The sequence below is a fragment of the Toxotes jaculatrix genome, chromosome 2, assembly GCF_017976425.1.
Source record: "Toxotes jaculatrix isolate fToxJac2 chromosome 2, fToxJac2.pri, whole genome shotgun sequence".
In the NCBI taxonomy this organism is placed as follows: domain Eukaryota; kingdom Metazoa; phylum Chordata; class Actinopteri; family Toxotidae; genus Toxotes; species Toxotes jaculatrix.
The window spans coordinates 19125437-19149423 of record NC_054395.1 but is presented as its reverse complement, the minus strand read 5'-3'; the positions used below and the strand labels follow the sequence as shown (position 1 = coordinate 19149423).

Below are 23987 nucleotides of genomic sequence, written 5' to 3'. Positions count from 1 at the left end.
ACAGCTGTGAGGCTGTGGACTATTATAAGGCCAACTGCGAGTTATTTCACGGCTGACTGTCTGGTCTGAGACTTGAAGGCAACAGAACCGACCCAAAAGACAATGTACCTCGGGAAACTGGTTGATGTTCCTCCGTAAATGACTGACGAGGAAAACTTTTGTGGCAGAGAGTGGATCATGTTAATGTTAGATGGGAAAACAGATGTCCACAGTTGAGACTAATTCTAGTGATGTAAATACAACAAATATCAGCACTGTTATCCTTGAGTACGAATTTCACCTTCACAAAATCCACCAGACTACAAGAATACATATTTCCCACCAAAAAAAACTATGCAGGGTTAGTGTTAATTGTCATTTCATTTTTGCAATTTGGAAACTTGCAGGCACTTGTTTGCTACTACTTCTCTAGCACAAACACACACCAAATGGAAAGCTATCTTCCCCACACGTAAACAAACAGTGTGCAAGCTTCCCATACACAGTTATCTATAACAGTTGTTCCAAGCAGCGACCCTCTGAGTTTACTTTTGCTGCTACTCAAAGGCAAGTGTTTGAAAAGATTCATATTAAAACCATGTTTATTGAAAGCGGGGCGCTCGCACAGGCAAGTGAAAAGTTAGCACAAGTCATTAAAGACAGCCATATTTATGGGGAAATATGTCAGGTTATAATACACTGGAATTATCCTTTAAGTATAAGTTAAGTGAAAGTGCTCATTATGCAGAATGGAGTTTATTAAAATCCGGTATAAATGTCGTAAAGTAAAAAGTACAATTTTCTGAAATGTATTAAAGTCTAAGTATAAAGTGCCTAAAACTTATATTTAAGCACAGTACTTAGTGCAGTCGCTGTCAGTTAAAGTATACCAATTCTACAGTCTACACATAAACACATTAAAAGTATAAATCATACGATCTTAGTTTTACTTTGGTAGTGTTCTCCTGAAGGGGCCTCTTCGTGTGGAACACTGATGTTTGGTCTGAGAAGATCAATAAAGTGACACAAGCACCGATGGGTGGATCACGGCCTCTCTGTGTCTGTCACCTCACTCCCCACACCCACTCTTTCACATTTCTCTCTCACACATATACACACCACACTCAAGACGTGTCTGGTTTCACGGCGGCAATGTGACACTACAGCACTTCTTCAGACATCAAGCAGGCTCAGGCTTTACTTTATGATTTCCAGCCTCTCGGAATAGATGTACCAGTGCAACAGAAAATGATTATATATTATTTGTAATTATTGTTATTTTTTTATGCACTGTGTGTGAAATCCTGATTGTCATGAGTGTAACTAAAGTAAAAGGAGCTTTTTATACATCTTTGTGTAGGAGTTGTTTCAGACTTTTTATAGTTTGTACTTTGGCTTAATTCTAAGGAAAGATTTGGTCTAGTGTGATTGATGAAGATTCAGTTACAAATACCTTCATTGCCTGGGCTTTCTTGTGAAACATCTCCTCCATGTCCTCTGCCAGCCTCTTAACCAACCGCAGCCCATCAATCTCCTCCACCCGCACCGCCCGCTCAAACTCCTTGTATTTCTGAAAAAAAAACACACACACATTCATGTTATCAGATAACATTTACTGCAACAGTTGAATCACTAAGTGGTGTGTTTTTGTTTGTTGGTATGTTTTATGTCACTGCATTTCACAGCATGGCCTCATGCCAATGTTCAGCGTCTTATCTATTCTTATCCTAAGGCAAAGCAAGGTGATGGGGAAAATATAATAATTTCACATCTAAATCATGAGATGAAAAATGAAAAAACATTGCCTATTACCAGTTATGAAAGCCTTCATATATTGTAGGAGGAGGGGGAAGCTATAAAAATATATTCTACACTAAAACTAGTCAAGACAAATCAAGTTTATCAATACAAACTAAAGTCGTACATACAATGTGAGTCTTGGCTATACAATGTAGGTGGTAAAATTACAGTATACAGAAACAATATTACAATATACAATGAAGGACTACTAGCAGTGCCACAAAGTACTAAGAATACACTATGAGTGGTTCAAAAGTGGAATAAAGCTTAGCAGAAACCAATCAGCTCAGCCAAGAGAATTATCAGCCACCTTCAACTTTTAGCCACCACACATTAAGCACTGATGACACACCGCTGCCCTCAGTATCTGCACTACACTAAATCACATTATTCTGCTATAAACCTATACTAGGGTGCTTAGCTTAACCAGCGCCTTAACCGGGGGACAGTGACATTAAGTCTCACTAATTCCACGCCCATACACGCCACACACACATACATATGCAGAGCTGATTTTGAGCGAGGGGTATACTTGTACAGGAAAAAAAAGAAGAAGAAGAAGAAGAAAAGAAAACCATTTTTGAAATCTGTGCAAAGCTGCAGGCGGCTGTGTTTCACTCTTTGAGGATTTAACAGAAGATTACCACCATATCAAATAGCATGCCCTCTCTAATGTTATGCCAACCTGCTTAGATGCATGCTCTTAGCTGCTTCCTGTACGGCAACACACATGAGCAGCATGGTGAGGGGAGAGGGATCACAGCAGGAGGAAGGGAATGGGGACAGCATCAGACACTCAGACAGTAGCTTTTGGATTTAGGCAATCATCTGAAAAACTGCAGGACATCCCCAAACAGAGGAGGATATTTTTCTGCCTCATACCAAAACTTTTGATAAGCATGGATTCTTAGCTTTAGCTGAAGGTGACAAGCGAAAGCTGAGCGACTGATCAAAATGTTCTGTCACTTCAGTGAACAACTCCTGAGACGAGTCAGTTTATTGTGCGGTGTCAGTGGAATGAAACGCCCTGAAAACAATCAAGCACAAAAAGGGGACACTGGCTTTGATCACTGATTGTTATCTCTCTAGTAAATTATCAAATATGGGTGAAAAAAAACTTTTTTGTATTTGTGTGTTGCTGTGTGTGAAGGAGCAATATTGGCACCCTTGCATTTGCTCCATCCTGTTAGAAAGACACGGCCAGACAGACAAACAGATGAGAAAGCAAAAGAGAGATAAAGAGAAACAAAAAGATTTAGAGAAAGAGATAGAGGGGGAAAAAAAGACTGTGATAGGGAGAGCAAACACTGTGTGGGTGCAAAGAGATTTGAGAGGCGGAAAGACAGGGAGGATGAAGAAGAAAGGGAAGGCGGAGAGATGTTAAGGGTGAAACGTGACAGTAGAGAGTAGATGAACAGGGTAATGGATGATCAGAAAGACCACGGAGAGATAATATCGAAGTGGGAAGGTCAGAGGGCGGTGTGAAATGCTATCTGTATTTGCAGAGCTGCAGACGGGCACAAACAGAGGGAAGCAAGTTAAAATCACTAAATTTCCATTCAGTTTAATATTTTATGACAAACACAGGAAGAAAAATGACTCACGCTAGACAAAGCCATAGATTAAGTTCAAATCTGTGGATTACTTCATTCATCATTACAAGCAGCCAATTATAAGAAGTGCAAGGGCCAGAGCCTGAAGGTACAATATTCCAGGGATGCCAGAATGATCATTGTACTTGGAAACAAATTGAAAAATAGAAGGGATTTTTTAGAGCAATTACAGTGATTAGCTCTGATTCATCACAGTACTTTTTGAGGAGATGAGTGTCCAACTTACTGTATAATGGAATTTGGGTTTGGGGGGGGGGGGGGGGGGGGGGGGTTTGGTGAACCTCCTGTTGTGAATGAGCAGGAAAAGGTCTTCTAGCAGTAGGGAGCAAGGAGAGAGATTTAAAAGCAGGGGGAGCAACGAGCAGCAGGAACAGCAAAGAGCTGCTGACAGTAAGAAGCCAAGGAGCACTGAAGAGGATCAGGTTCATAAAGGGAAACACTCACTGTTTCATCTTTATCTCCATATCATAGCATCAACACTCTGTTCACAGCCATAACACAGAACTGCCAGTGTGTCTTTGAAATGCTGCCGAAGTGGTGCCATTGCTGCCAAATTCATTTGCATGTCATGGCAAAACAGTTCAGTAATAAAATTCTCTTCTAAAGACTCTGTGAAGCCATCCAGACATGCTTCTGTTTCACATATGGTAAAGACTGAATCTGACGCTAGGATGGAAGGAAGGGAGGAAGGAAGGGAGGGAGGAAGGGAGGGAGGGAGGGAGGGAGGGAGGGAGAAGAAACAAGCAAATTATACAAAACACTTTAATGTCTTTTAAGACAGGTTTTTCTTCAGACCTCTTCTGTGTACCACAACTACCACAACCAAGTTTTACAGTTTCTCACACCATCTTTAGTCCCTTACCCAACATCACTGCTAACTAATTAACTGCAGCCTCAAGTGACATAGTCTGTGGCCAATCAAAGTGACTGGCTGATGACTCAGAAGCCAAATCACAGCAACCATATGAAAATCGGTGCGATAATCCCACTGCCTGACAGACAGCTGCAGAATGTCAGGGGGACAGAAAATCAAGGTTTTACGCCAATCCTGGTTCCCGGATGGCTCTGGTGGGCTGTTAAAGCTGACAGGTCAGCGGCAGCTCAAAACTGAACTGGCTTGACTGGTTTCTTCACCAATTTCTTTTTTTGTCCTTTCCTCCTTTTCTGTCCTTGTGCATCTTCTTCTCTCTAGTTTGTGTATCTCCTGTTTCCTCTTTCATCTGTCTTCTCCTCTACTGCACCCACTTCTTTTGCTAATTATAAAAATGAATGGGCTGACTTCATGGACACACACTCATGGATTATTCTTTCTTAAGACATCTCCTAAGTCTTTCCTATTGAAACCAATATATTTTTGTCCACAGCTACGCTAAATCCTTGCCCAAGAAACTGGCCCAGAACTGACAGCTATTACACACCTCGCCAAGGCATAAAGAAAGCACAGAGTGCCCACAGCCTGAGCTGAAGTGTTTATGTGTTTGTGATCGTGTTTGTGTGGTCAGCGAGAGGCTGAGAGGGTCCAGCTGACCACAGGCTGTCTGCAGCGCTATGTTCAGTCAGGCTGACCAGAGCAGACCAGGCCCAATTAGCCTGGAGCTATCCTCTTCACATCACATCATCATCACAGGAAAGCCAACTGACATACATCCAAAACCACCATTTCCCAGGAGAGGGGGAGAGGAAAGCTTCTACAACAGGCTTCAATGGCAACTTTAACATGAGGACAGCAGTGCAGTGAATGAGAAGAAAACTAGAGGAGTCAGATTTAGGCTCCTGTGTTAAGTATCTACTGTGCTGAAGTGTGCAGTATAACAAAGAGGAGACTGTGTAGAAGACACAGAGAAGGTCAGATATCATCGTAATACAATAAGTCGATCATATGTTATATGTAATCACTGTATGTGCTGATTTAGCGCAATTTTCAAGAAGCAATCAGTGCTTGTCGCCTGAAAATCTCATGTCTTAGAAGGGTTTCTGCTTTGGGGGTGGTCTGCTTTTAAGCTGGACCCCCTGTTCATGTCTACTAGTATAGCTGCTAATCTCCTGCTGAGCTGTGACACTGACTCAGAAGAACTGCATGTTTTGGCCTAACATGCTGTTGAGCACAATATAATGATTTTTTTTCTCGGTTTCCCCCAAGGGTCGTCATGTTTGCTTGAAACGGATTGAGTTTGTGCACCTGGATACTGACCTGATCTACATTCCCTGCCGTACATGCACCGTTCTTTTCACCAGGGGAATTTCTGCTACCCTATAATATGGGCTGGGCTGCACCTCAAACTTTTTGCAAACAACAAAGAAGTTGTTCCATTTTTTACAACCTATTGTTCTAGTTCTGCCCATCATTCCTACTGGTTTCAAAATCATTTAACGTACCATCTTAGCTGCTGAGATCATGGGTAGCTCATTTTAAACATCATGCAAATTACAAAAACATTTTCTCACCTACTTCTACTGGTCTCTTTCTAACCGGGCAGATAGTACTGGTTTTATTTTTGAGATATCTGTTTCTGAGATTTCTGATAACAGCCCAAAACAATTTAGGTGAATGGACTTTTTTTTTTGTATTGTACACAGCATTGAAAAACTTCAGTAAAGATTTTTTTAAAATACAATCTTTCTGCACTGTGAGCACAAAACTCCATTCATCTCTACTGTAGAAATATTTAATTACACTGGAGTTGGTAATGCAAACAGAAGTTATCAGAAAGGTTCAAGTCAGATTTCTTTTTCTTAGCAAGCAGGTGACAGGTGACAGGCAGCAGTTTAAGAGGTTAGTTACACCTCAGAGCCTTGAAGTTTTGATATCTTTACTACAAAGCAGTTCCAAAGGAGCAGCTCGAAATTGAGTAACAGAGCTTTTCTAAGCCAAAATAATTGTGTCTGCCCATAAACTAAACTAGTTACAGTTAAATTTACTTCTCCCCAAGCAAGTTACCTGTCAGGGTACTAAAGCTGCCTCATGTGTCCACTAAAAGAAGTTGTTTCAGCGGTGCTGACGACAAAGACAAACAGTGGTGACACATGCTGTACTGCACAGTCTGTGGTAACTCAATCCCTCTCTTTTTCTGCCCCCTCACCCCCTCTGCTTTGGTGCATCACATGAATGAGCTGATGCAGCTATTTTCTCTCCTACACAGTGTGCTCTGACTGTGGGACAACAATCCGAGGTTAGAATCCCTATCTCCAGGCTGCACCTCAGCGAGCAGGAACAGTGACGTGCAAGCCTGCATATACACACATGTATAGACATACAAAACACAGATATTAAAGATATAGATCCAAAAGATATGTGTAAGTGGAACAGGGCTGCTATCAAACCAAGCATTTTGCTGGTAAAGTCAGGACCAGGTAGGCTACATGTACACTAGTTTTTCTGTGTCCATCAGTTGGCTCGCCTCCATGATGGAGTATTAGAGTGTAGACAAATGAATGACATAATAAGTTTGGTATCTATGTATGTGGTTTCATTGGGGTTTGATAATAAAGTGATTAATGAAGGGGAAAAACTTCATTTCACACTAAGACTGAACCCCAATCCCCCAAATCCCAGCTCATTTTACGCGTCACCAGAGCCCACTTTGCCTTGGCCCATTCTCACATAATCTCACAGCTGTTTGAATCTGCCCCACCCAACCCCTGCATGCATGCACGCACACACACACACACACACACACACACACACACACACACACACACACACACACACACACACACACACACACACACACACACACACACACACACACACACACACACACACACACACAAACACATAGACTGACTGGAGCAAAAACATATGTTCACACTTCAAAATCTGTGCACACACACAAACATATAAATGTTAGTCTACAAATTCTTCACATATTAATTACAGATTTTCTTCAGCACATTAAATTAATTGCTTAACAATCAAGGGACAAATCATAATTCATAATTAACTGTTTAAAATGATGAAGCATGTGACTTAAATGTAGGTGACTAAAAGCCAGAATATGAGCTGTGTCATTGATTTTGTCAGTGGGTTGCTCAGGTGTTTCCTGTCTCTCTGGCTTACTAAATCTTGCTGAACATTCACTGCAGAAAAGGAGAGGCATAATTTGGAAGCGTGTGCCAAGAAGCCTGAATTACAAGTCTGTGTGCTTTAGTATTCTGTCTCATTCAAACTGCGTTATTTGGTTTTCATTCACAAAAAGCAGCCTGGTTTGTTTTGTTTGCTTCTGCCTGCTTGTCTGACTACAAGTGGATGAGTCTGGTTTGATGAACAAAGGAGAAACAGCTCAGAGAAGATTCTGATTGTGTGTGTGTGTAGGAGATGAGGAGAGACAAAGGACACAGGGAAATAGAGACCAATATGTCCACTTAGCATACTCTGACGTACACTGCCCCTGAAATTACTTGGATATCTAGATCTGGATAAGAAATACAAAAGTTGGCAGGAGTCTCTTCCTATTGAAACTGAAAAAAAAAGCATATAATTCCATGGTATAGACATGCAAAGACAAGAGGGCAAAGAAAAAACAAAAGATGAAAGGGGGAAGAAAGGAACCATAAAATCGGGCAACACGACCACTCTTTTTAACACCACTCTTCTCTGCATGCCTGTGCCTTTGATTCTTTCCATTTATAAATGGTGACATTCAATTCAAAATCCATAGACATACAATATAATAAAACATGATGTCTTTCTACAGATTGTATTTTGGATCAGAGTATTGCTACTTTTACTCAAGTAAAGCATTTGAACATAATAGCCCTTGATGTCAAGGATATCACAAAAAAAAAAAAAACTTTTGCAGCCTAATCTATATTAATTTTATCTTTTCCCAACATGTGGAGATTATTATATATTTATGAAACAGAATACTTAATATCCGCTGAAAAAATGTTAAGAAATGTCAGGCATAGACCTTGCTGAATTATTTAACCAAATCCCAGAACAGAGATGCACAAGTGGGGAGTAATTTCCCTCTGGATAAAGCGCACTTTCTATGTGTGTATATGCATGCAGGTGCTTGTATGTGTTCATTAATGCAAGTTAGTGTGTGTGAGCGTGTATTTTCCTAAACCATGTTCAAGAGAACAAACGTCTTGCAGTGTCATCATTTCATAAGAAGGACCACAGATTCCCTAAAGCCTAAAGGTGTTTGTAATTACAGCCAACATAGCTCAGGGAGGAGGAAGGGAGCAGGGGTGGAGAGACAAGGAGAGAGGAGGTGAACAGAGAGAAAGGGAAGAGGTAAAACCCAGAGGCGTGGTTGAACTTAACACGTGGTTGAAGTTAATGCTGTTTTCTGCCTCCGTGTCACTGGGCCACTACTGCGTTTGTGTCTGAGTGTGCGTCTGTGTGCAGGAACAAGGGAGAAAGAGAGAGAGAGAGAGAGAGAGAGAGAGAGAGGGTGAGAGACAGTTTGAAACAAATACACTCTCACTGATGTTGAATTCTGCCTCCTGTGAAACACTCAATCTGTTACTTGAGAAGGGGACAGGAGCTTCAGCCCAAATCCATGGCAGGAAATCACTGCTGGATCACAGGATCTCCCAGGAACGCCAACTCGTTGCCATGCCCTCCTCCTTTCATACCCTTCCTTGTACGCCAGCCGACAAATTGTTCCCTCAAAAGAAGAGCGCTGGCCGGAGATGAAGTGGAACAATTAATTTCACGCTTGTCCTCCCTCCCTCAAAAGCATGTTGGTCTGAGTCCCGTATCTGGTGGCACAGAGACACTCCCCGCAGATCGTAAAACACACACACACACACACACGTGCGCACACACACAACACCCTCATAGACAAAATGTAAATGAAACACTGTAACTGCTAATCACACAGACATAAAAAGAAGACATCTTTAAAAACAAATAAAATTCAGGAATCATAAAGTCTTCTTGCCTGACTGGCCACACCTTCATCATTGCTCCATTCACCATAACACAATCTATCAGCAGGGGTGAATATAGTATTGATCATAACGTGGAGATGTCTCAAAGTCAGATCAATGAACGGGGAGGATTGGTAGAGCACATGCACGCACTGCTTTGACAGACCACTCAATCATAAGGTGAGAAGAGAGCAGCACCTGATAGGAAATAAACGGTGGTAAAAAAGTGAGCTGGGAGCTGTTTCATTGTGGTCAGTCGTTGGCCCCTAGAAATCTACCACACCATCAGACACCCAGTCAGGAAGCAGACAAAGCATGAGTAGAAAACCAGAAAGAAGTAAAACTAAAAGTTGGCACCCAGGTCTCAATTGTTTTCTTACAAAACCAATAGTTTTTGTCTCACATGTTGAACATACACATAACCACATACCATAAACATTGAAAATTCTACTTAATTAAACTTACAAATTGATAACCAAATTCTGCCGTGTGTCAGGCTTAATAACAATGTTCAAAATTGTGGTACCTCTTTGCTTGTGACTGATTAATGCTCTGTTAAATCTAGACAGATAACACCAGCTAAATGATGATCTAAAAGTCTCCCTTTATCATCACTATTACACACTGGTTTCTTATTTTTCAACATGCTGACAGCAGTAACAGCAGCTGTAAATGGGTTGTCATCAGATGAGCTAAAATTGGAATTGACTGTTGAAAACAGTAAATAGTTTTTACTGTTTTACAAGTAAAATGTGGAACTTCACAGGGAGCCTTCCACTGGCGTGAAAACATGTTCATTATCTCAGGGAAGTGGTAGTTTTCCAATGACCAAACTGTCTTCCAGTGTGGGCAAACCTAAACGTAGCTAAAGACTGCCTCTCTAAATGCAATAAAAATCTAATTTTTGATTTAATTTAATTTTAATTACTTTATTAATCCCTCCTGGGGAAATTACTCTCTGCATTTTACCCACACCAAGTGAACAAAACAACAGTGAGGCGCCAGGGGAGCTGGGGTGGATTGGTGCCTTGCTCAGGGGCACCACAGCCATGGTCGCAGAAGCAGGTCGTACCCATTTTTGTGCGCTTGGTCGAGGGATCGAACCCACGACCCTCCAATCTCTTAACTTGCTGCGCCACGGCTGCCCCCTATCAGAAAAATCAGAACTGTAGGCTGAAAATTAAAACTTCAGGGGCTTCAGAAGCCCCTTCCACATTCCCTTCCTTTCAAGATGGAACTAGGTGGGTCCAACCACTTGTGTAACTTTCCCATACCAACAATGACTACTGACATTCACACTCACTTCACACCGTGAAGCTGTCAGGTGCACATCAGGTTCACAGAGGTGAGAGAGAAGCCGGGGTTTGAATTTGTGTCTCTAGCTCTTTTTCCATTCCTGATACAACTATTTCTGTCATTCTATCATGTGAACAACTGAGTGCCATACTGTGAATGCCTTCCAAGAGAGACTGGATAAGATAACCCAGCCCTTAGACTCAAGCCAGCCTTTGGAGAAACAAAGAGACTTGAGACCTTTTGAACTCAACTGCTCTGAAACTTGACTTAAGACTCAACTCGCAAAAAAATAATTAAAAACACTGAAATCTCAAGTTTAAAATCCATAAAATCCTAGAACTATGAATGTAAATAAAGTGCAGAGAGGCAGGCTTTGCATATTTAATCATATGCCCTGTGCATTAGAGAGACTTGGTCACTAGTACTATCAAAAAAGAGCTATTAACAGCTTTTCAAATACTGTGTCATTTTAAGAGGCAGCACTCAGACCACCATCGTCATCTTGGTTTAAGGGGACATGAACTTCTGTACCAAATTTCACGGCAATCAAAAGAACATTTTTTGTGACATTTCACTTAAAACCCCAAATGTCAAACTCATTGTGGCACTAAAGAAAAAGTCAGGGGATCACCAAGCCAGTAGGCTTCATCCTTTGGGGACTGGGAATGTCTGCACAGAACTTCATGGCAATCCTTCATCTGATGGCTGCTGAGACATTTCAGGGACCAAAGTGGTGGCCCGATTGAGAGACCAGGCGTCTAACAATGGTCGTTCGTCTCTGCGCAACGTACAAATTGTCGGGTATTATCTCTTACATAACCAAATATTGAGATGGACTTTGAAAAATCTCTCTAAAAAGTCACTGGTTCATGCACATTCTCCCCGTGAGCAAAGGCCATGGTGCTCTTTTTTTATTTCAGCATAATTGAAACCACTTACACACCTCACCCATTTAGATCCTTAACACAATTCATCCACCAGCAGCTCCTGTGTGTGTGTGTGCTTCTGCAGTGATAGAGTGTTTAAAGGCTGCCTGAGGGCTGTTGAGAGGAGCAGTAGAATAACAGCTGTACACTAACGCAAACACACACGCAAACACACAAGGCCTTATGGCATAGCTGGTAGCAACGCTCAGGAGTTTGTCCCAGGGTGCACTGCGTCTGTTGGGTATGCACCATTGCCCCTCAGAGTGGGTGCCAACTCCCTGCTCTCTCTAATGACCGCCATCTTTCAAAGTCTTCACATGCCTTGCCATCATGGTGCCCCCCGCACCCCGACACCCGCCCAACCTATACACACAAGGAAGCTCCTAAAGGGCTGAGGCTGACATCCCCTACACCAGCATGAGAACTTATCTACCCTAAAATAATGCTTTCATGAGGCAAAGCAAACCCTTTGTCTTTCAGAACTTATGCAGTAAGTGCAAGAAGCGGCCTCCCTACCATTTCCACTCCGCTTCTTCTTTCATACAGCCATAATTCACTTCACCAAAAAACATAATAGCACCAAGAGCAGGTCTAATCTGTTCACATGGAACTGATTAATAGTCCACAGTCTATCTGTAGTTGCCCGCATTCAGTTGGTTTCAGCAGAGTCCTGGAAAACATTTTTCATGCTTAGCAGCACGTTCAGTGTGGCCTGCTGCTTCCCTATTCCACTCCATACATTCTCACATTCTGAAATTGATTCTAGCAGCAGCCGGCGTGAAAGTGGAAGGAGAGAGCAAAACATTGTGGTGGATGTATAAAGGCAATATTCATCCTTGCAAGTGGAGATTTATTATGGGAAGTTACACTTTTCGGACCGCAGTTTCATTTGAGTTTGCTTTGAAAGCCTCACAAAGAAATGAAGGAAATAAATGTACTGCCCATAGTTGTGGAGAATGCATTTGAGATCCCTAAAACATTTCATCAGGAGACACTACAAAGTTGAACTGGACTCATAAATGAAATGAACAATATGAAATAAGTGTAGCCTACATAAAATTAAAAAAAAAAACAACTAAAAGCGATGTACTGTTCAGAAAGAAACAAGTTAAAAACATATAAGCAGCATTAACAAATCATTAGGTATTCAAATATGGCCATTTTTAGAGATATCAAGACATGAAGCAGGAACTCTTCCCATCAGTAGAGACTCATTTCTGGGAGACTCAGGCTCAAGGTAATAAAAATTCTACAGGGATAGTAGCCCCTGTCATCCGATAACACTGATCATGATCTTTAGGTGTTCACACCATGAATGTTCAGTTGCGCATCGTCTCACAGGAGCTTACTGAGCTGAGATCCAGAACCTGTGCAGATCACTGGTGTAAACTGTCATCCCTATTGTACTTCTGGGAAAAAAAAAATCTTGAGATGGTAAATGCTTTGTGACTATTTGAAAAAAAGGCAGTGGCATGGGAACGAGTGTGGTCAACCCCATTGTTGAGAAAAGCTGCGGCATTCAAATAAAGGTGCAGTTTCTCAGTTGTTAGAGCGCTACAATCATTCCACACACTGCTTGTACTATTCACGCCAGGCAAGTGTAATCAATGGAGCATCACTGCTTACAGCAAAGTCTGAGTGCCGTCAGCATACTGCAAAGAAAAAGGAATGCATCTGAACTATAGATGCCAACTACAACTTTTTGTTCTTTGCTGGTTACACTGCGTTTGCACAGAGGAAAGCAACTGACTGACTGAATACAAGCATGGCATCAACAAGCCTTCTTAATTCATAGTAAAGCTGGATTTACACTTGTGTTACAGGGCTAAGCCATACCTGTGGCAGGTATGTGCATAGGCTCCAAGGTCATTTCTTAAGCTATGGCGTAGCCGACGTGCACCTCCTCAAAAATGTAACTACACCTCAGGGCTACAGTGCTAATGGAGATACAATGTGAAGAAAACAAGAACCGTGAATCACAGCTTGTGTTTTCCCCAACATGTCTCTGATACTGGTGAAGTTTGTGGAGAGTGAAGACAACACTAATAAAGTTAAAGACAGACTCTTGGCAGTTTCCTTTTCCTCTCTTCATCCTTTGCTAGCAAACATCTAACAAAGCAATAACACTGCAAACCTTCTGTTCACCGCACAATGTGAACAATGAACATAAACACAGTGACTGCACAGTGGTGGTTTCCTGTTCAGTTACCAAGCACAGCGAAACAATGTTAGAAGTTTCTTGGACGTAACTCTGTGTTCACAAAGCCGATTAACCATGTTTGAGTCTATATTAATCAGATGTCTAGTTCATTTCTGATAATCTTAATTAATTTGTCAATGAAAAGTCACATTTTCCAACCTGGAGAAGATTGTTGTATTGTCTGGGTCAATAGTAAATGAAGCAATTCCTAATCATTTGTATGTGTATGCATCACTGCACACCCTAAAGCACTGCCAGTAATAAATTAAACATTGGCGATTCAACAATTACGTTGAAAACAATCCCATTTTATGACCAGTTACATTATTGCAGACTAAAATATTAAATAGATTTGTATTATATAGTTGAAGAACAGACTGACTATAATTGAAAAAGCAACATTTCCTCTCTGTGGACTGAATATGGCCCCTCTTACCTTCCATAGAATATGTCTTTGTTACTGCACATGCCAACAACACCATGTAATCAATACACCTTAACATTGATCCACACTGATCCTCTGTGTCCAAGCAGGGCTGGGCGGTATATCGACTTTGTAAGGTATGTCAATATATTCTTGAACAAGATATGGGATGAGACAATACCAATAAGGTTTGATGTTGTGTCTTCGGTAAAGTTGTGCTAACGTTTGCATCTCTTCTCAAACGCAACCCCACTCACTCACAAGTTCTGCAGTCACAGCTCCAGTCAGCATTATAGTTTTTCATTTATGTTGGTATATTGTGCAGCTGTATATTTTAGAACAGAGTAGGCCTGTTGTTATTTTTGTTGTTTACATTTTTATTGTTATTTGCACACCTGTGTGTTTTGTTTAGCAGGAGAGGAAAGCCTGTAATTGTACTCTATTTTAATAGAGAGAGCTGTTATTTTTGTTGAAAACAACTGAGGAAGCATTGTAAGAGATAGGCCTTCTTTTATCTAACATAGGCTATTCATTTTATAATAATAATTTAACTATAATCATTATCGTTTACACATTTTGCAGCTTTACATTTTCAAAGAGGGAAGGAAACAAAACCCTGTCTTTGCATTTAATTTTGATCACAGTCTTTTCTCATAGGTGAGTTTGATTTTTTTGGTCCACATCGACCAGCCCTATGTCTAAGCAATCGTTTGTTACTTACTCAGGGCTCAGCATTTCCTCACTGTCTCCCGCACATTCACCAATAAATGCACAACAGGGCATGTAACAGAGACACGGAAGAAAACTAAATATACAGAGTACAGAGAGAGAAAAGTTTTTGTAATGTGTGTTGAGGGAGATGTTCAGTGTGCAACAGGGAAAGGCTAACTAAAGTGCATGTGTGTACTGATGTGTGGTTTTCTCATTGTTGCTTACGCATAACTGTATTCCTCCACACTCTGTTCACAAGTGTGTGTTTGTGTGAGATGATAGCAAGCGCAGGTGAAGGTCATCAAGAGGAGAGGCCACTGTTGTCCCACTGAGCTGGATTTGGCAGCACTCTCACAGTCCATGAGAAGTGCTGTGCAGTGCGGGGCTCTGTAAAGTACTCTAAAACTGTGTGTGTTGGTGCGAGTGTGTATGTTGGCAGAGTTGATGTAGAGTCAGAGGGGATGACTTGGGACACATACTGAGAGTGGAGTGAGTGCAGGACATTGTGCTTGGCCAGCAGAACTATTTTTTGAGAGTGTGGGCACCAACACTTGCTCCAAACTCTGGCGTGTCCCAAGATCCCCTCCCATGTATTCTTTAGTGCCGTAGCTGCATCCTATCCATTATTAAAGCAGAGGGATGGAGGGAGAGGAGCAGTGACTTAGAGAGAAAGTGCGAGAGGGAGGGGGAGAGAAGAATAATTGGGGGAGGCACAAGGATGCAAAAACACTTGGGTGAAAATGTTGACAGAGGGAAGAGTTGACAGAAAGGTTGAGGGCAGTAAAGAGACAAAGTGAGAGAAAAGTGAAAGAAAAAGAAGGAACGAAAGAGCTCTGGTGCCAGTTTATCTGTAATTCCGAGCGTAATGTAAAAACAAGAATTATCTGAGCATGCAGAGGACATGTGAGAAGGCATTTGTGATTTATGGAGCAGCTGTAATGGGTTCGATGTGCTTTCTCATATTCCCTGTATTACTTTGTAAGAGTCATCTTTACCTACAGCAAACAGGGTGGACCCAAACAGCAGGCAGGATGATTGATATGGACAGCAGCAAGTCACAGACAGTCCTTCACACAATGCCGCACACGTTAATGTGCTTAATATTACTAGTCCCACCCCTTTACCAAGTTGGCAAATGTTTACTCTCTACATGCAATCGAGTCTGGAGCACACCAGGTGAATAATCTGTCATAATTACAGAAATCTGTAAAAGTGTGTGTGTGTGTGTGTGTGTGTGTGTGTGTGTGTGTGTGTGTGTGTGTGTGTGTGTGTGTGTGTGTGTGTGCGCGTGTGCCTGCATACATGTGTGTGTCCATTAATGTCCGGTGTAGCCACGGTGAGATGCTCTTTATCTGCAGGCCAACAGAGGCAGAGCCAGACCTGAGCAGCCAGTGACAGATGACAGTGGATATTTATCTTCAGTGTTCACATTCATCATCCAAACAGCACGGAGCACAACGTGTTACACTGTATGCAAACACCGTGTGTGTGCATGTGAATCTTCTCCAGAAACTTCAGGAACTGGGAAGACAAATCCGTTTCCTTACAATCACAAACTAACTACTAAATCGAACGCGTTTCACGCCGGCAAACGAACTTAGTCAGAGAAAATGGGGATAAACCAAAGAAATAAACCGTACAACAAGTCATCAAAAGACACTTGATTTTCTAAGCCCACAAACACAGCATCAGCAGTTGCGCTCTTTAAGTATTTAAGTTCTTTAATCTGGTAGCAAAGGGCCTCGCTCTCTGCTCCTGAGCTCTCTACAGTAAAGGCAGGGTGTTCGATTCACAGTGGCTTTTCTCATGCTTTTCTCACCAACAAAGCACTAATTACAGTATGAGTGAGTGGCTGTGTTGGCTAAAGCTGGCCTGCAAGGACATGAAAGGATAGCAGCACAGGCTGCACTCTCACCTGCTAACGCTGTAATTAACTCTGTGACACGGCATTCCTCAGTCATTTTCTCTCTTTCTTTCTTTCTTTCTGACACACACACATCTTTCTTTCCCCACTCCCACTATGAGCAGTGGAGGAATCAAATTAAGCAAGATCATGCTTTGGTCAATGGGAACAAGAGAGGGAGGGAGAGAGGAGCAGAAGAAGAGATGGGAGGGTTTGGGGAGGTTAGGGAAAGAGGGACAGTCATCAGTACACACCCCTACACACCCCCTTCCCTCACCTCATCGCCAGCCGTGCTGAACCAAACCTGACAGCTATTCAATTTTCCCAAAGCTAAATCTAATCTGCAGCCGTCTCCCCCTCACTGACACACTGTTACACTGGAACGCCTCAGCCATCACCCACCCTTGGCAGCAGATTGGCACCATCACACATACTTCCCCCCTCTACTTTGACGCAGACACACACATTCACACACATACATATACAAAGTCATCCAGACGCCAACAAAGGGCAACAAGAGAAATAAGTAAAACTGCTCTTTAAATTAGGCTGAAGAACAAGTGATAATCATACAATCTGAATTTTTTTTTGGATGCAATCAAGAACTTGCTGTGATATATTACCAGCCTAAAGCTTTTTTTTCCCAGCCAGGCTGAAACACATCAGTGGCGTAGCCAGGATTTCAGGATTTTACTAAGGTCATGGGCCTAAATACCTCCAGCACAACCCCACCCCTCTAAGACATTTTTGAGTTTGCTGATTCTATATGTCCCCACCACACTGTCTAAAGACCTTCTTCAAGAATGTAATTCTGGTAAAGAAGTATGAAATTGCTAGACCTCGTATTTTTATTCATTTGTTTAAAAAGATCTAAAAAAAAAAAAAATACAGAATCATCTTACAAACTACTCTGTGTATTTGCAGAATATAAACTCCTCCTCAGATATTAGTGAGGTGGACATGACCTCGGTACATCCAGTACTGAATGTACTCAACTGATTAATATTGAGTTTCTCAAAGTAACTTCTACAAATAACCTATGGTTAACATAAATAAAAACATTTTCTTCACAAATGTTTGTAAAGGGCAACTTGCATTTGAAATAAAAGAATTTAACTACATCAATTTCTTGTTAGCTAATATGACAAACGTATAACATTTGTAAATAAAAAGGAATGTTTTCTCAAATTAAAACTTTAAGTGCTGTTTAATATGGGTACTGAACAGAAAAAAAACTTATATTGCAGTTCTGCAAACAGCAAGAGTCATTCTTCCACTGTTGTCATCCAAATATGTAATTAATTTTAAATGAACGTGAAAAACTGAAATGCATAATCATTTCCACTTCAAAATTAGACAATTAGTCATGCTCTTAAATCTGGTTAGTGTGACTGAAATACATATTCAGAACAAAAATAGATCTTTTTTCCCCTGAACAGACCAACATGAAACTGCCTTCTGCAGAAATATTATATCACGTTTTTGTGAAACAAGTCTTGCAGAAAGGTCTTCAATAGATCAAAACACTTCCGTGTGTAAAACACTTAACCCATCACTGATCTCTTGTGTTTATAGGATTTTTTTGAAAGCCCATTAGATAATGCCAAATAAACTGGTATCAAGTAAAATAAAGTGGTATTAAGCAAAAAATAAGCTGTTTTTGGCACTAGCTTATATCAAAGTTGCTATTCAAATAAAGTCCAATTGACAGCATTTTAATCGAAAAGAAGTGTTTTATCTTATTTCTTTGGGTAACACTTGTAGGTAACACTTGTAGGGTTTTATTTTCAGATTTCTCATCTGTCAGTGATAATATTGTTTACTGTATAACTACAATACATTTATGTAAAGTTTAAAAAGGTAGCAAAAAAGAGGAAGATGAACATGCAGTCAGAAAAATATGTATTTTATATTTCATTTTTTTTCTGGTACAGTAGTATTTAACTATGTTTCATGGATTGATGACACATATTTCTTCAAAAATCACGCAGTGATGACAAATATTTTATAGCAAAAGCTGATGAACGACCACATCAGTGGACACAAATTAAAGCACATGTTCCTCTCCCTAACGCTTTCTCTCTGTGCTCTCTACACCCAGCATGTGCATGTTGCGTGTCTTTCTGTAAGCCTAGTGCTTCTTCACTTCACTGGACGACTTTAGTACTAATATATATTTTTCATCCGCTGTTTCCTTTTGAAGAAACACTCCGCTCTGTCTTCTTTGACTCATTCTTTAGGAATATTGTCATTAGACATGTCAGTGGCTTGCCGCACTAAAACTCATCGGTAGTAAAGGAAAATGGTATGGGAACACTCCACTCTGAGAGCATACACACACACACACAGAGGCACACAGTCTTCCTCCTCGCCCAGGCAAATCGATTCTAGCATACTCTTGTCACACATCATTACACCTTCCTATCATTCTCTGCTCTTTTGCTCTGTATATGCGCCTCTGAGTGTGAGAGAGTTAGTGTGTGTATGTGTGATTGAGCATGCTTTAAGTAGGTATGCAAACCCAACACATACACACATGCTGCCTGTTCCTCACCCTCAGATACAGCTTATGCTTTTAAAAATAGGAAAGCAAACGTGCGCGGATAACTTTCAGACAGCTGGGGTGGCGATTCCCACAGAATGATCATTTGTCTTGTGTCTTCCATTACCAAGAGGCTTGAAGTTATTTCAGCGTGGCATAATGTCCCACTACTTTGATTCCAGAAAGCCATAACATCAGTGAGGTGAAAACTAGTCCAGCCAACAACACACACACAGACACAGCCATCACAACCAGACTGGCTCATATAGACAGGTTGCTCAATGATACATGAAATTAAAGATTTCAACAGAATAGCAGTGAAGAGGGTAAAACACACAGAGCTAATTCTGACTGTCAGTGGGAGATGTTTAATGTGTCTCAAACAGAGGACTCCTGCCCTTTGTATGAGTGTGTGAGTGTGTGCATATATACAGTGTATCGTATTGTTTTTGTACATACACCGATGGCTGTACTGCTAACATCCGATTTGTGTAACAAATTCAAGGCGTCATTGATCCCATTTTGTTTTTTTTTTTCTTTCTCTTGTGCAAGACTACATACACACAAGCATGCGTCCACACACACGCGCGCCCTTACTGGTATAACCTTGAAACAAGAGCTGTTTCCGATGAATACAGGAAGCGGGTTGTGGCGTGGGAAGGGAGGACAGATCAGGATAGGAGAGGAAAGAGGAGAGGGGGTGTTTGGATGAAAGGATAAATCTGGTCCAACTGGGTTAAAAAAAAAAAATCTTAATTTAAAATTTTGTTCACATCATTTGAACAAAAGTAATTATCTTCAAATATTTACATTTATATGATTTCGGTATGCTGGGTCCTTCTGGGAATTATGCACATTAGCAGTCATGCAATAATTTCACTGACTATTTCAAGTCATGAATCTGTTCTTACAAACCTGTTTGACTGAAATTACTGAAAGCATCTATATGAATTATCTATGAAAATATTAAGCTGGTAATGTATTTGGATTAGGGCTGTCACTCAATTAAAAAGAATTGAGCAATTTATTGGGTTATTATTTATGATTAACCACACTCTCGCACTTTTTTAAGAATATCTGTTATTAAAGATGATTAAATTGGAAGTCAAATCAAGCGTCAAATTAATGCAGAGTCAACGCAACGGAAGTATCAGATTCAATTTGAAGCCTTTTAACTTGAACACCAGGAGCCACAATGGCTGCAAGACATTCAAGACAGTGCAGAAATGTTACAAAACATAAATCATGATGAGCAATGTTTTCAACTTCTGTGGTAGCTTAACTCAACTTGTGTACCGCACTGATCTGATATGTACATCATCATCAGGCAGCTTTTAAAAATTCACTTCCCACATAACTGTCAGTCTTTTTTTTCCTTTTACAGTATATTTTAGCATATTAACTACACATTAAAGAATTCTTTGTGCAATCACAAAAAATTGTATATTTGAAATAAAACACACCATGATGTGCTGTGAGTGAAACGCCTGCACATTCAAAGAATTTGTTGTGCCTGTGTGGTTCTACCTGTGAAGCATGATTCAGGTTAAGTTGTATAGTGTAATCGTGTGTGTGTGTGTGTGTGTGTGTGTGTGTGTGTGTGTGGGTGCATGACTGCGTGCATGCGTGTGACTCTTGAAGAGGTATGGTTATTTCCAAGGGAGTTTTGTTACGCTAGGGTCAGGGAGATAACTGAAGAGAGACTGAGTCCATCTGTCCGCTGCCCAGGGGAAACAAACACACACACACATACCACACACACACACACACACTTTGGTCTTTTCTCTTCAGTACCATCCTCCTCTCTATGTATGACACTGTATATCCCACATTCTTTATGCCTATTTAAAAGCATATGTACCCTCAGGGGAACTGTGGTCCCTCTTCAACAAGAGCTGTACAACACTGTACTGGACACACAATAAGGCCCAACATACAGGGCACAGAGACATGATGCCAAAGCCTGCAAGTGAATGCATGCATGGAATTATTAAATCCCGCACATCAGATGATACTGAATAAAACTATACTTGCAACAAACCAGTTTGGTGTGAAAAGATGCACTTTTCCCACAAAGAGGTCTCCAGTCTTTTCTTTGCTCAATTAACCCTGCGGCCTTCATTTGCATTTCATAAAGAGGTCGTCACTCCGTGGGAGGGTTATCTTCTTTTAGGAGGCAGAAAAAGATGAGAAAGGGGAACAGTTTTTATCCTGTCAAAAAGATAACACCACTACTCTGCCTTATCAGCGGCTGATGAAATCCCACGCTATAGGGCCATATGTGTCTATGGGGCTGTGCATGTGACTATGCAGTGTGTGGCCATGTGCATACATTTATGTGTGCATGGGGGGTGGATTCTGCATGCGTGCACATGTGTATAGGGGATTCATGTAAGTGACAGACACAGATTGTGGTTGTGTGACACATTATACCTGGTTTGGCGCGTGTGGCACCAGCAGCCACACACCACAGTGGGTGCTCTGGTACATCCACCAGAGCCCTGGACTGCTCGCCCCAAGCACAACATTGTGTGTGTGTGTGTGTGTGTGTGTGCCTGCTGAGAGGTTAGCTTCAGCACTGCCCTTTATCCACCAGCTATCCATTAGCCAGTTTTAACTCATGCTTCATCAACTGACCCTCCATTACAAAAATTTGCATTCCATCACGCTCAAATCTTGCATTAATGCCACAAAGCAAAGTGGACGAGGAACGGCACCACATTGCAGAGAGGTATGAAAAAAAGGTAATTGGGAGGGGGGGCCACTTTTAGCTGCTAAGCAAAAACGTAGTGCTTTCCGAAGAGTATATTTGTGTGTATGTGTGTGTGTGTGTAAATGCATCCGCTGGAGTGCTTAAGAAGTGGACACCCATTTAAAAGGCACATGTTCTGAATAAGCTTTTAAATCGGTGCCTACCTAGTCGACATGCATTACCGATTCTCAAGTGGCTAAAAAGCACAGGTCCTGCAGTTTAAGAGATGAAGAGTGACATTTCTCTCAACTCAAAAATTACTCAGCAGCAGTCATTTCCTCTCAAAGGCTGGTTTTTCACATCCACGCAGCAATTTCAAAAGTCTCTCAAAAGGGTATCTTTAAGCTTTTTCGATAAACAGTTACCCACAGGATCACATAATTTCAGCTTTGGAAAAAAAAAAAAAAAGCTCTCTAATAAAGTGTGTGTTCCTACTTACATGCTCGAATGGTGTAAACATTTTTTTAATTAAAAAAAAAAAAATTCAAGGACAAAAGAGATCATTTTAAAAGAAAATCTCCTATACTCTCCTCCACTTGATTTAGCATCAAGAGTAAAACTGCCCATAAGAACACCATGCTCAAGTCCAGTCATCTGAAAAAGAGTAGAGGAGCACAGGGTGCACTTTTAGTTTGACACCTGAAGCTCACCTTCTGCAGAAGCTGAGAGCCAGAGTACTTTGCCGAGATGGACTTCATCTCCCCACCAAACGCTGAGGCCCACAGCTTCACCCTGCAAATGGCACGAATATACACAGATCACAAAGAGCAGCGGGAAGTCAGAGATAGTTAATAAATATATGAACAGACAGGTTACGATTTAAAGCAGGTAACATGCTGTCTTAACAAGTCCATTTGATTTTACAAGAGCATTAATTTATAACCAAGCGAATTTAATATTTTGTGACTGAAACGTCACAGAAATAAAAGGGCATTGGAAACCATTCAGGTACGATAGTCCATTTTCTTTCCGTGGTATGTTGCTTTTTTTGTTGTTGTTGTTGTTGTTTTTTTTTTTTTTTGTTTTTTAATCAAGTTCTGATTTGTTACTCGGAAAATCAAGTAAGTGATGCGCGGCGCCTTTGCGTAAAAGAGCGTCTACTTACACGGACGGAGGGATGCTCTGGTGGTTGCCTCCCACCTCAGTGACCCTGGTGCTTAGAGTTGAGAAAAGTAAAAGCAGACACGCACACCACGCGCTGGAAACCACACAGCTCCGATCCACCTGCATCTTGGGCAAAAACACCCTCCCAACGCGCACACTGCGAGTTTTGGGCTTTATGTCGCCACCGTGGATTTATTTTCCCCCTCTCCAGAGAATCCCCCCCCAAAAAAATGAAAAGAAAAGACGGAGGAAATCAAAAGTCACCTATGCTGACTGACTGAATCACGCATGGCAATGTGTGGATCTGTTCTTGGTGGCGGGACGAGCGATGCGCCTTGGCAAACGGCAGGATCCTCAGCTGTGTGAGTTATCCAAAGTGCCGCGGTGTGGCCCCCGCTGACCGGTGCGGTGCACACGGCTCTGGTGCCCGACGGAAAGTCCGCTTAGTCGCTTTGTTCGACCGACTTCGCCCACTGAGAGCACAGAGTGGAGGTTCAGGGGAAACCGGGGAGATCATCAAACGATGCAGAGCACGCCTACTCCTCTTGAGTGGTGCGACTAGCCTCCTCTCTCTCCCCTTCTCTCTCTCTCTCTCTCTCACACACACACACTTTCATCCTCCTCCTTCCTCTCAGAATCTGAGGATAGGCTACTGAGGATGCTGTTATTGTTGCTGAATTACGCCATACTTCTGACCTGCCTCTCTCTTTCTCTCCCTCACCCTCTTCTCCCCCACTCATGGGCTCTAATACAGGGCTATAATAGCTAGCCTTTAGCTTTCATGTCAGATCAAGTCATGCACTGTATGCCCAGTTCACTGAAGCAGGAATTACTGCCAAAGTGCTGACTAAAGACAG

The 23987-nt window shown here is 41.5% G+C and overlaps 1 protein-coding gene across 1 annotated transcript in view; it reads right to left on the bottom strand.

Moving 5' to 3' along the window:
- The window catches only part of cacna2d3a (calcium channel, voltage-dependent, alpha 2/delta subunit 3a), a 108875-nt gene extending 85619 nt beyond the window's left edge, over window positions 1–23256 (bottom strand). Inside the window, exons 1-3 of the mRNA XM_041060289.1 lie at window positions 23132–23256; window positions 22677–22758; window positions 1433–1549 (exon numbers count right to left, since the gene is read on the bottom strand). Coding sequence (XP_040916223.1) covers window positions 1433–1549; window positions 22677–22758; window positions 23132–23256 — 324 coding nt within the window. The remainder of the gene's footprint in view (window positions 1–1432; window positions 1550–22676; window positions 22759–23131) is intronic.
- Window positions 23257–23987: the final 731 nt, after the last annotated feature.